Source organism: Lepidochelys kempii, chromosome 14 (assembly GCF_965140285.1).
Source record: "Lepidochelys kempii isolate rLepKem1 chromosome 14, rLepKem1.hap1, whole genome shotgun sequence".
Classification (NCBI taxonomy): Eukaryota; Metazoa; Chordata; order Testudines; family Cheloniidae; genus Lepidochelys; species Lepidochelys kempii.
The window spans coordinates 18,887,169-18,900,123 of record NC_136393.1 but is presented as its reverse complement, the minus strand read 5'-3'; the positions used below and the strand labels follow the sequence as shown (position 1 = coordinate 18,900,123).

The following is a 12,955-nucleotide window of genomic DNA, read 5'->3' as shown; positions in this document are numbered from 1 at the left end:
CTCTTCTGGTATAAATTTGGTACCGTTGCATTGACTCCAGTGGAGATGCACTAATCTGAGCCAGCAGAGAATTTGGCCAATAGACCATTTTCTCTTTTTTTCTTGGTTTTCTCGGTGAATGTAGTGCTAATGAGAGTAAGGGACTCATAGCATTTGTCTGAGTCCTGGCATAAGCAGGCACTATGCAAATTTAAACACATTTGGATCTGCTAATGCCCCTTGATCATGTACTGTACTATGCCTTGAATTCTGGACTCCCCAGACAGCTTGGCCAATGTCCCTCAATAATAATGACCTGTTTTTCCAGACCTGGGCCCACACATTTCAGCCATGAATAACCCCCCTGTTGTTCCAGTCATGGGTTACTTCATGCACAGTGCAGGGGAGGGGGAAGCTTCCCTGCAGAGTGGGGAAAGGGGATAGCAGAGGGAGCAAGGGGAGCTACTGACAGAGAGAGGGGTGCAGGAAGGGAGTCCTGGTAGTTCCTACTGCTGTTCCTATGACAGTTCCTCAATGACTGGTAGCCTGTAACCTCCCTGGGAGCAGGTCTTCCTGTGCTCTGACACCCCTGCTTCCCACCCAAGTGCCATTGTCCTGTCCTGTCCCATATCACCTGTTCCCCCAGTGGCTGTCATGCATGCTCCTGCCCCTCCCCTGGGCTGGGTGTCTCCACTGGGACCCGCAGTGCCTGGAAAGTGGGACCAGGCTGGGGCAGGGAGTCCTACCTGCCCCCTGGTGGCTGGCCTGATTTTTTTGAACCATGGGGGGTCTCTCTGCATCCAGCCCCTCCTTCAGGTCCCACTCTTGTCTCTGTTCCTCACCCCACTGCATGCATGCAGAGCGTGGAACGTAGCTGAGTCCCTCTCTCACCTCTGTGAGATATTGTAGGGGCAGAAAACATTGAGGGTAATGGAAACATAGATCTGCACTCCAATATTTCCATTGTGGGGGCACTAGCCCCCTAGTTCCATCCCCCCTGGCTGAGTCTAGCAGTGGTGCCAATTAACTGGAGGGTTTCCAATATGCAGGAATTAGGATGAGATCTCCAAGGCTATTTTTCGCTCTTGTCTTCAGTGGCATTTCTTCTCTCACCCCGGTGTAATTCAAAAGTCTCAAACGCACCATCTCCAAAGTCAAATGCTAGTGCGCTGCCCTGTCGCACAGCTGCAGCCCTCAGAAAGATGGTTGCTGAGTGAAAATACTGAAGTATGATGTTCCAGCTGTTCCAATTCTAAGAGTGCTTTGCATTGCTACCTTCAGCTGCGTTGTCCTGGGCACTGAATTTTCTCCAAGCCATACTCTGGAAACAGAACTGAGACTCAAGTCCAAGGGTATCCCAGCATACCAGTTACTCTCAGACCCTTGCAGACATTTTGCATGCAACAATTCTATTTGAAAAGTGCTGATAGTTAATGTTTTAGGCTCTTTCGAGCAGGAAGCCATGAAGTAGGCAGACACAGTGATCAGCGCGAGTCTGGGTGGATGCATCTCTCTGCTTTTTTGGGATAAACAAACCCCAGAAAAATGGAGGCTGAGTGCACCCTTGCTTATGTGGAAACCATTCAGCACAGCCAACCCTCTGCCCATCTGCCTTTTGTCAGTTTCATGCATGGAGCGAAATCAGCCTTTGGGAATCGAAACAAGCACCGGTTCTGGCAAAGGAACATGCACATGGCATGAAAGGGATAGATGCTGCCTTCAGCTCTCAAGGAATGGGGATTGGCTCTGCCAGTAGGCTACAGAAGAGGGAGCTGCCTTGAGGTTTCTTCTTGAAGAGTGGGCCCAAGGTTTAAGAGGGGAAATGCTAATTTGTAGTTAAATACTGTGCTCTCACCCTTGGGTCTCAAAGCACTTAACCCATATTCCCAGTCAAGTGCCAACATTAGGCTCACATTTTCAGAAGGGGTCCCTCCATTTTTGGGTGCTCAACTCAAGTCAACTTTAGTATTTCACAAACCTGAAAAATCAGGTCTCAGGTGTCTGCAGGCTGTCATCCAGAACTGGCCCCTGATGCCAATACATTCTCTCTCTCTCTCTCTCTGAAGGTTACATAAACACTTGTTCTCCAACAGTTTTTACTGGCGAACCAGGGTATGTGTTTGTCACTGCCAGAATTTCTATGACAAAACCTTGGACTTCTCAGCTTTGTAAGTAAAATATCAATGGTTGTCTGCACTCGTTACTGAGCAAGGCTCTTCCTTTGACTTTTACATATGTGGTTGTTAACTTGGGATTTTGTGATCTTTAGAGACACTTTTAAACTATTAATGGCAGCTACTTACCACTTAGCTAACAGACACTAAATCTAATAGCAATTAAAGTTCTGTCTGCCATGGCTTTTTCCTTTTTAAAACTAAATTGGGGATGTTGGCAATTTTTTTTGTCCTGGCAAAACCATGATTTCCCAGGACAAACAACCCACCTTCTGAATGAAAAATGGTTGGAATGACTGAGTTGAGCAGTAAGAGTCTATTCTGAGACATAAACTTGATCTAATTCAGTGATGTGTTGACTAATTATTTCCCAGCTGTTACAGTAAAGCTCCTTACAGTCAGAGATGCTCTTATGTGATGCTTTGTTGTAAGCAAACCAAAATAAAATCAAACTGTCATTTAAAATAAATGGTTAGCATGGCCTACTCTTTTCATTCTCCGTTGTGACGCTGAGAGTGACACTTCGCTACAGGCTGTAGCGTTTGCAGTTTTAACCATGCAAAACAAAGGAGAAAATATGAATTTCAAATGGATATTTTGTTTTTACACAGCGAAGTGGAACTCCAGTGGGAGAGCACAGGGAGGGGTTTCAGTTTAATCTCTACATTTGCACATTCAGCCTGGAGCAAACCTGTCCCTGCATCACAGACCGAGGGTGGGTGTGTGTGTGTGTGGAGGGGGAGGGGGGACTTATACAGTGGATCTGCTGTGATTCTGCTGTACAGAGTGGGGGCAGCACTGGAGGAGCCTGAATGGGGTCTCCACTCACAGCTCTGGGGGGCTGCATGTTTCGAGTCTTTGGCTGCATCTGCACCACGAGCTGTGGTTGATTCCCCGTTCGTGTACACTTACCTGCGGTAGGTCTCAGGTGAGCTAGTGTGCTAAAAACAGCAGTGTCGCTGTGGTATCCCGGGCAGTGAGAGCCCCGGGCTAGGTTCCAGGAGTGCAAACCCTTTTGAACCCTTTGGTTGCGTATTCAGGGTGGCCAGCTTGTGCTACTACTGACTACACTACTGCAGCTCTATTACTATTTTGATCATGCCAGCTCATATGAGACCGTGTACGCGAGCTGTGACTCACTCCCTAGCTTGTCGAGTCGATGGACAGCACCTGGAGAGTTCTTCGCTGTATGGCTCTTCTGGTCTTCCCCCTTAAGCTGTAATGGCCCTGCTCCTGCTCCAAGCGCTTGGGAGGGTTCCGTCTGCTTTTGGCCCCATGGAGTTTCCCCAGCATCTGACCAAATTACTTGGGGTGGCTGCTGCAGAATGGGTTTGGATCATACCATGTGCACTGATGGAGCCTGATCCCAGTGGGAATCTTCCCATATACTTCAATGGCCCATAACATTTTTAGGGGACGTGCGATCAAGGGGTGTGTGTAAAAATGAATTCACCATGGCCATGGAACTGGGCAGACCACCCCTTCCCTTTATTAACACAGAGGGGAAATGTCCCAATTTCAGTTGAGAGTGGAGGGAAGAGTTTGCCTAAGCGACATCCTACCCCCTCCTTCTGAACCTATGCAAGCTCCCACACCTGTGGTCAAAGGGGTAAGGGTTTGAGAGGCTGGGCACAATTGGGTGAGAAGTGGACAGAGGGAGGAGATGGTCACTTTATGGACCCCATCCCTTCCAAATCCATGGGAAAATCCTTGCAGGGATTAATTCAGCCTCTGTTTTAACTGGCAACCACGTTGTAAAACCTGGATGCTATATTTTTGCATAAGACCTCTCAGAGATTGGCACATGCAAGATTGAATTTGGAGGGGCAGTAATGATTGGCATTGGCAGCATCTCCAGTGTCTCACACAACATAGGTGTGAAATAGGTGGCATAAAGTGACACAAATAGGTGGGGCCAGATCTCAGCTGTGGTTGGAGCAGCACTTGGCATATCTTTGTAAGGGATGTGTATATGCCAAGGTGGCTTTAAGGCAAAGCTGATCTAATACAACAGAGGATCTGACCCCTGTCTTTCCGAAGCACTTCACTCGAAATATATTGCTTGAGAACTGTAAAGAGATTGCACTTCTGGTTAATTAATTCTGGGGCTGCATTGATCCCAGAGAGAGATGGCCAATAAGATTTTATTTACCAGGGGACATGGGTCTTGAAGTTATTTATTAGCTCTTACCCAGACCAGGAGGTGTTTGGACTGAATGACGAAAACCAGAGCGAGGGCCTCAAGGTTTGGCCCTGTATTTCTGAAGAATATAAAAAGGAGCCCAGACAGATGTGTGCACTAATGTAGTGAGGCAGCCTCAAGCCTAGAGTTCACAGTCACAGCTGGTGTGTATTTATATACAGCTGCAGGTTTAATGGTGGTGACAAGTCCCAGCCTGACAGCCCTGCAACTTGAATATTGAACTCTGTGTCTGTGGAACAGGGACAACACATCAGGAGGAGTGAGCTTCTCCAGACGGCTCTCCCAGGGTAAGAGCTGAGTATCCAAGGCCCCTTCAGACCTTGGCCGCTGCACGGAGACTGCCAGCAAGGGGCAAATGAAATAGTGCGGGTTGTTTTGTGACATGTACCCCTCCCCCTTCCAAAATGGACTGAGATCACAAATTTGTTTAATGCAGGCCACCCATCAGCATCTAGATAGTAGCACAACTGACCCAGCCTGGTACTGAACTAGTGATCTAGAGATGAAAGGCTCTGTAAAGCCCCGTTCCTAATCCAGCCACTCCATGAACAGCTGGCTTTAACAAAGGCAACAAAACTATAAATGTTGATTATTTTTGTCCAAATTCTCTACTAGGAGCAAGAGCCAAGTGTTTTTAGCAATGAGCTTCGGAAGGATTCCCACCCTCTTAATTCCCGTGGGGAGTGAAGTGAGACAGCTGAAAGTTTGGGGTTCCCGCTGGGAGCTGGTTTGGGTTTTCCCATGTTCCAAGTCACCAGCCTGGAGAACGAAAGGCAGCTGTGGCAAAACAGTTTCTAGCTCCTTGTAGGAATGGCTGGAGAAATGAATGGCCCCTGAAGTCTGGTCTCCTGGCCAGTCCCAGCTGTTTCAGAAGAAAGATGTCAGTGCCCTCCTGGGCTCCAGTAAGGGCCTTAACCATTACATACATCGAAGGGCACACACTATTATAAAAGATGAAGGGTCAGAGGTGCAGTGTCCATATTTAAGGACCGAAATGAAAGGGGCCTGGCTTAGATTCACAGCTGCTGTCAAAGGCCCGTGGAGTCAGGCAGCCAGATTCTCCTCGTGACAGCACTTCAGTGGTGGCTAAAGTGGAGGAGATCTCAGTGGTGTGATCAAGAGGAGAGTTTGGCCCCACGCACTGATTGTCTATTGACTCATGGTACCCAGCACATCCTAGTGTACACTACGGCTCGCCCTGACAGATATAACAGCCAGCGCACATCTCCTCCTGCCAACAAATCACTGAGCTGTAGCTCACGAAAGCTCATGCTCAAATAAATTGGTTAGTCTCTAAGGTGCCACAAGTACTCCTTTTCTTCTAGCTGCCAGAGAGTTATGCTCCATCTTATAGTCAGCGTGTCCAGAGCACACAGGGCACTTCGTGCCATATATACAGGTATGTGTTTGATAAATAACACACACCTTTGTGCATTCACAGTTCAGCTCACCTTCATAGCCGGAAAGGCTCTACACGCTGATTTCTGGGGGCAAGCAAACTGGCTGGTTTCATTTCTAGTTTGTTTGTCACAAACTGGCATGCCTGATGGATGGGTTCTTGTAGAAGGCGAGCTCCCTGGGGCAGTGTAGCGGGGCAGTTGCCCCACTCCTGCAGAACGGGGGTTAAAAGCAGCCTTAGAGAGGGCTGCGGCTGGGAAATGGAGTGAGAACAGCTGGGGGAAGCTGTGGGGAAGCAGCCACAGCTGTGGCCAGCTCAATTAGGGCCCAGCTGGCCCTTATAAGAGGGCTGTGAGCCAGAAGTTGAGGAGTCCCACTCTAGCCCTGCAGTGCGAAGGGCTAGCTGCCTGGGAACAGGGTGGCAGTGCAGTGGAAGGGCAAAGGGAGCTGGGGAGCTCTAGCCTGATAAACACCCAGGCTGCAGGCCTTGGTGAAGGCCTACAGAGGCACTGGGGCTGCAGAGGGGCAGCCTGAGGATAGGCAAAGGCAGCAGGTCCTAACCCCTTGCCAATCATGAGTGGCCATTACACTGCCGTCTGCCCCAGTGAGTGGGGGCTAGATGATGATGGGCAGTAACCACTGGGGCAAGGTGGGTTTAGAGGGTGGGGGTTCCCCTGGGAGGGGAGACCTAGAGTGGGGGTCCTGCTGGGGCAGAACCCCAGGGAAAAAGGCACTGGAGTCCAGGAGGGACACAGGGCCAGTGGCAGGTCAGACACCAGCTTACAGGGGCGCTCCAGTGCTGGAGAAAAGGTAATTCTCTGGATGACCAGCAGGAGGTGCCGCACCAGTGAGTCTCACCCTACTACAGGCAGGGACTGTCTTCTTGGTTTGTGTACACACAGTGGCTAGCATAGTGGTGTCCTGGTTGGAGCTGAGCAGGAATTTTTTGATGAAACATTTTTCATGGGAAATATAGCTCAGGTCCAAGGTGGAATTTCTGATCAAAACAAGAGCGAGACCCAGAACAGCCAACAACCCAGTGGCTAGGGCACTCACTTGCCATGGGGCAGGTCCCGGTTCAAGTCTCTGCCCTGAATCAGGGACTCAATCCAGGGTGTCCCAGGCCACTTGGATCCACCTCCACAGTGTGTCAACCAGCACAGCCACACTGGGGTGTGTGTGTGTATATATATAAACTACCAGCAAATTACTGCCCATCCTTCCCCCCTGCAGGAAGGGAGTTTGCCTAAGAGGGATGTCTCTGAGCCCCAGTGCCTCCTGGGAACGCTCCTGGCATGGTGCAGTTCTGCACCCATGAAGGCCCCCAACTGGCCTGCAGTGCTAGTCACTGCAATCCCCACCACAGGGCAGAAACCCTCAGCAGAATAGGTGAAAATGTAAGACTTCAGGAAGATGAAAGGGCTCCTGGTCTGATCCAATGGAATGGGAACTCAGATCAAGTAGGATACAGCTGTGCGGACAAATTCTGGGACATCCCCCCACAGAGTTCCCATTGATTTCTAGTGAGTGTGATCCGTGCATGCAAATATGAGGCCAGAACTGAGCCATTAAGTATTTGAATAGTCATAGATTCCTGCCAGAAGGGCACAATAATGATTTTACAGATATCACTAACCAAGTAGTTTATGTCCGTCTACAAGAAGGCAGCTCCTTCTTTGTACTTCGCAGACAGTAATAAACTGCTCGGGTGCTAGGGTTGTCCTTTGCACTTGCAGGCTCTCTCCAGTTACTGCCTGCTGGCTTTGAGCAAAGCCTGGGCATCCATTTTACTACACTGAAGTGCAACTGATGCCACAAGCGATTCCTGGATGGTGCAAACCTAAAGGACCTGCTATATGGGGCTAACCAGGCTGGTCAGAGGCTTACATTTGTTTTGTAGACACAGAGTAATCTCCCCTCGATACCCCCATGCAGCTGCTATAGATGTGAATGTGTCAAGTAGTAAAACAGACCCCTTGATCGAGTGCACAGGAAGGTTAAAGGTTCAGATGAAATGTGCCATCATTGGGCATTGAAGTGTCTTGGATTTCAAATGCCACCAGTGATCGTTCACTTGCCTGCAGGAGTCTGGTATTCTTGTGACTTTGTGTCCATATTGCTTGAACTGTGACCCTCCCACTGGGACCCCAGCTTGGTTAGAAATAGAAAACAGAGGGGCTGCTGCCCTTCACATGTCATCCAAGCACAGCACATCTTGTCCTGTCCCCTAGGAGCACTGTGGGGAAGAATGCAATGAGGCCTCAGTTCGGAATACAGCCAGGAGACACAGCATAAATCAGGAGAACTTAGCACTTCCTGCTCCCCGCAGACTGCCCGTCTAAGCCGCAGGCTGGCTAGCTTCACGTTACATAGCAGGGCTTTTGCGTCAGCCAAGCGTTCAGTGGTGCACAGATTTTGTTGAATGTAGGGCTGGTGTGTTGGATGTTTTAGGCCTTCGGTATTTTATGCAGGATGGGATATTTTGGAGGCATTTTGATTTCACTGGGCCTGATTCTTAGAACAACCCCATTGAGGGCAATGGGGTTATGCTAATTTTTGTCAGGTGAGGATCTGATCCTGTTTCTTTTCATAACCACTCTCCAGCATCCCCCCTCTGGGCTGCAGAGGCCTGATAGGCCCAGTTTTCCAAAAAGGCCTCTAATTTTCAATGTCCAGTGTTGGACGCCTTGGGCCCAGGGGTGAAAGTAACTTAACGGACTGACCAGTATGCAGGGCGGCGGGGGTCCTGAGCAAGGTGTGTGTGTGTGGGGGGGCTCAACCAGAAGGGGCGGGGCCTTGGGTGGAAGGGGCAGGGCTGGGGCCAGACTCCCCCAGCCAGCCCTTCAGTGTGGCCTGGTGGTGATTTAAAGGGCCCTGGAGCTCCGGCCCTTTAAATCGTCGCTGGAGCCCTGGGGCTCCTGGCCACCACCGCTACCCCAGTGATCCGGCAGCAATTTCAAGGGCTCAGGGCTCCCAGCCGCCACTACCATTATCCCAGGGCTCCGGTGGCAATTTAAAGGGCCCGGGGCTCCCTGCTGCTGCTACTGATACCCCAGGGCTATGACAGCGATTTAAAGGGCCGAGTGCTCTGGCTGCTGGCACAGTACCGATAGCTGCGGCCGGGAGCCCTGGGCCCTTTAAATCACTGCTGGAGCCCCAGGGCTCCTGGCTGCCGATGGCTGTGTACTGACTCTTCCCGGGACGCCGGACTGGACTGGACCGGCTTACTTTCACCTCTGCTTGGACCAGATTTTCAAAAGAGCTCAGCGCCCAACTGCTCCTACTGAGGTGTCTGAACGAGAGGCTTGGTTTTCAAGTGTGCTCAGGACCCGGTAGCTCCCATTTGGGACAATGAAAGCTGCTGGGAGCTGAGCCCTTTGGAAACCCTGGCCATTTTATGGAGGTGTTTAAATGGAAGCTACACTCTCTTGAAAATCTGGGCCCTGGAGCCTGACAGAGGTGCTGAGTGGCTGAGCCTCTTTTTGCCTTCAAGAGGTGCACCTGGAAATGGGAGGACCTCCAAACTCGAGGCCATGTTTTAAAACTTGACCCTCGATAAAGACACAAGTAAAATGAGCGAGCACTGTGTAGATGTCAGAATAAAGTGCTCCCCTTGAGCAAGCCACTGCACTGCCCCGTGCCTCAGTTTCCCCATACGTAAAATAGGGATAATGATATTGACCTCTTTTGTCTAGTGCCTTGAGAGCTACAGATTAAAGGGTCTGTGTAAAATCCAGGGATTATTATTATGTGCTTTCACTATATGAAATCAGGAAAGAGCGAGTTATGAAGAGCACTAATTGTTGTGCCTTGAAGAGCATCTGCATCTGTAGGAACAGTTTTCAGAGTAGCAGCCGTGTTAGTCTATATCCGCAAAAAGAAAAGGAGGACTTGTGGCGCCTTAGAGACTAACAAATTTATTTGAGCATAAGCTTTTGTGAGTTACGGCTCACTGCATCAGTGTGACTAGTGGCTAGAGCAGGGGACAGGGACTCAGAAGATGTGGGTACATTCCTGTTTCGGCAGCTGACTTGTTGTGTGACGGCAAGTCAATGAAACGCTGTGCCTCAGCTTCCTTGTGCATAACACGGAGACGAGAATGTTTCCCCTCCTTGGTAACGTGCTTTGAGACCTCAGCTGGGGGGTTGCTAGATCATTCAGAGAATTCTTTTTAAAAATGCACAGGAAGTGTTATAGATACAGCTTCCCTTATCCCCAATCACAGTGAAAATGCTCTGTACAGGAATAGAAGGTTACCAGCTACTTCGGATAAGTGAGTGCAGTTCATCCACCAGGGGAATGTTCCTCGCTCACATCATCTCAGAGTTTGGCCCCATGCCTTAATTTGCTTCTAATTCTGTCCTTTGGCTGCAATTCCTTTTGCATGGCATAGCGTTATCACAGGGAATGGGAGCCAGGGGTCAAAGCGATAGGAGGACTCCTGTGTTGGTTCTGTGAGCATCTAAGGGGAGCTGGTCTTAGGCGCCACTGGAGAAAGCTCAAAATATCACTCTTCGAGATGAGTGCTTGGTTTGAGGGGTGTTACTAAACGTTGACGATGCCTGTCTGTCCTGTTGCTAATGGGATCAGCTGCCATTGATTCTCACTTGTGTATGGAGGGAGAATTCCTGGGGGAGGGGAAGGAAAGGTCACCCAGGAGCGTGAGTGAAAAGTTTTCCATTTCCTCCAGCACAGGAGGAATCTGAGGATCCTCATTTGTGTGTTTTCTGACCAAGGCTGGGGTAATACCCATGCTTGGGGCCTGATTCTCTTCCCATGTACACCAGTAGGTTGCTACTACCAGTAACCATTACAGTAACTAGAATGAGGGAGAATCAGGCACAGTGGATTATTACCACTGTAAAACCAGGGTGAGTTAGTCCAGAACCAGCCACGCTTCTCTCAAACCTCCCGGTAACCTCCCTACAAAATTCAAACTGGATTAACACATACGTCAGAAACACAAGCTGCTTTTTCTTTAATTGTGCTGCTTTCACTTCTTATACAACCAGCCACGACTAGTCTAGCATTACTGTTTAAAAACAAACAACAAATAAAACCATCTAAGCCAATATTTCAATAACTTAATTTTAAAATGTGGGACAGCTGTAATCATAAAAAAAAAGTGTCAATATTACAGGCTCTCATTACAGATGGGAGAGAAATACACCATAAAAAAATGAAAAAAGCAAAAGGCTTTGGGTGAGCAGCAAAATCCATGGCACTGGAAACAAATGAGTGCAGATTGCTATGGCACAATCTCTGGACTCAGCGTTAACACATTATGAATCTGCTGAGACTTTGCCTTTACAATGTTGCACTTTCAAGCAATGCAACACTGAAGTCAATATTGATTTTTTTTTTTCTTGGAGATGTATTTTACTTTCAAGCACTGTTTCCCACGGGAACATGAGTGAGCACATAGGTCTCTGTGCAATGCTGACTGCTCGTGGAAAGGGATCTCCCAGAAATCCTCTGAAATCGATTCCTCCTCTGGAAGTACCCGCTGCTGCTATGGAAAGAGCGTTGTCTGTTCCTCAAGTATTCCTTGTAGTTTTTGGTCAGCAGGGTGTAGAGGAAAGGGTTGATGCAGCTGTTGCTGTAGGTCAGGCAGGTTGTCAGATAGTTAATGTTCCTCATGGCCTTGGGGGACAACGGAAAGGATTCGTAATATTGGAAGAGAAGCTGCCAGATCCAGAAGGGCAAGAAGCAAGCCCAGAAGACCAGCACTATCGTGAAAATTAGATACAGCACTTTTTGGTTAGGCAACCGCTTGGTCTGTTTGAAAGAGGCTGTTTGGGACACCCAGTAGGTCCTGGCTAGTCTAATGTAAAGGTATCCAATGATCACCCCTGGGCCCACAATGCTGGTACAGAAGAGGATGGTCAGATAGATTTTGTAGGACAGCTTGCTCCAGGTGGGCATGCAGATGCTTTTGCTGTCTCTTTGCACCAGCTGGATCATGATGAGCATGGGGAGCGTGAGCAGCAGAGACACCACCCAGATGACGACGGCAATGGCTTTCCGGTAGCTTTTGGACCTCTTCACCGTGTCCAGGGGCTTCAGCACTGCGAAGTAGCGCTCTGTACTCATGACCGTCAGGGTGAAGATGCTGGCGTGCATGGTGAGGAAATCCAGACTGAACAAGATGCGGCAGCCCACATCTCCAAAGTACCATTCCTGGATGAAGTATGTTCCAACGATGAAAGGGATGGTGAACAGGTAGAGCAGATCTGCCAAGGCAAGGTTAATGATGTAAATGTACATAGAGGCAGAGTATCTCAGGTAATGGCACATCACCACCAGGGTGTAGACATTGCCCGACACACCGATCACACACATAATGGAGAGGATAGTCCCGATGGTGCAAGTGGCTATCATGTCCTCCATTGAACTGGCGGCTGGAGCACTGTCCTGGGTGGCATTGTAGGAAAGGTTGGGGCTGATTTTGAATGGGCTCCCTTCACTTGCCTCCGTGGCCATCAGGGTGGTTGCTGAAAACCTGTTCTCTAGCTCTTCATTTACAGACATCCTCTTGAACAGCTAACTCAGCTGCTCTTCTCATAGCTTGGGTGTTGCCAGGTCAGTTCTTTCAAGCTGGGGGAGTTGAACAGGTACGAGGAGCAGGATCATTTCTTAGCAGGTTTTCATCGGATGGAGAAAGGACTCCCTGACAATGATCTGCAGAATGGATCCCAGTTTCTACACTAGGCAAAATGTATCAGAAAAACAGTGAGTTAGATGTTTGGCAAAGCAGCAGAGAATATTATGCGGTAGCCACCCCTCTCTGAGGCACATTTTTGCACCGCTTGTGCAGGCTGCAGATGTTCTGCAGTGTGCAAAGATACACGTGATTTTTTTGCAAGATCAGGCTGTGGAGGACCCTACCCCTCACTATAGGGCCATTTTCCAGGTTGCTAGTCAGAGGGAAGCATAGGAGGACATGCAGATCACGAAAGGGTTTTATAACCACTACCACAAGACTAGACAGGCTTCAATTTGATGTTGAAAAAGAAAGGCTTTCTGAGGTTTAACAGCCATCACCATTATGAAACCAGTCTGCTCTGGCAATTTCTAAACTTCTTAATATGAAGGAGGCTAAGACATCGTGAAGAGGGATAACGAGCATTCAATTAACATCCTGCATCCAAATCTCTCTGTATTTTGTGTGTGTGTGTGTGATACACACAGACTGAGTTCT

The 12,955-nt window shown here is 49.0% G+C and overlaps 1 protein-coding gene across 1 annotated transcript; it reads right to left on the bottom strand.

Annotated features, from left to right (window-relative positions):
• Window positions 1-10,738: 10,738 nt before the first annotated feature.
• Window positions 10,739-12,452, bottom strand: LOC140897663 (urotensin-2 receptor). The gene has a single exon (XM_073310562.2). It carries the CDS (start codon window positions 12,283-12,285, stop codon window positions 11,140-11,142), a length of 1,146 nt encoding a protein of 381 aa, XP_073166663.1. The 5' UTR covers window positions 12,286-12,452; the 3' UTR covers window positions 10,739-11,139.
• Between the last annotated feature and the right edge of the window lie 503 nt (window positions 12,453-12,955).

Bases quoted from the DNA above. Each gene is read 5' to 3' on its own strand.
- LOC140897663 (XM_073310562.2), bottom strand. From the start codon at position 12,285: ATGTCTGTAAATGAAGAGCTAGAGAACAGGTTTTCAGCAACCACCCTG.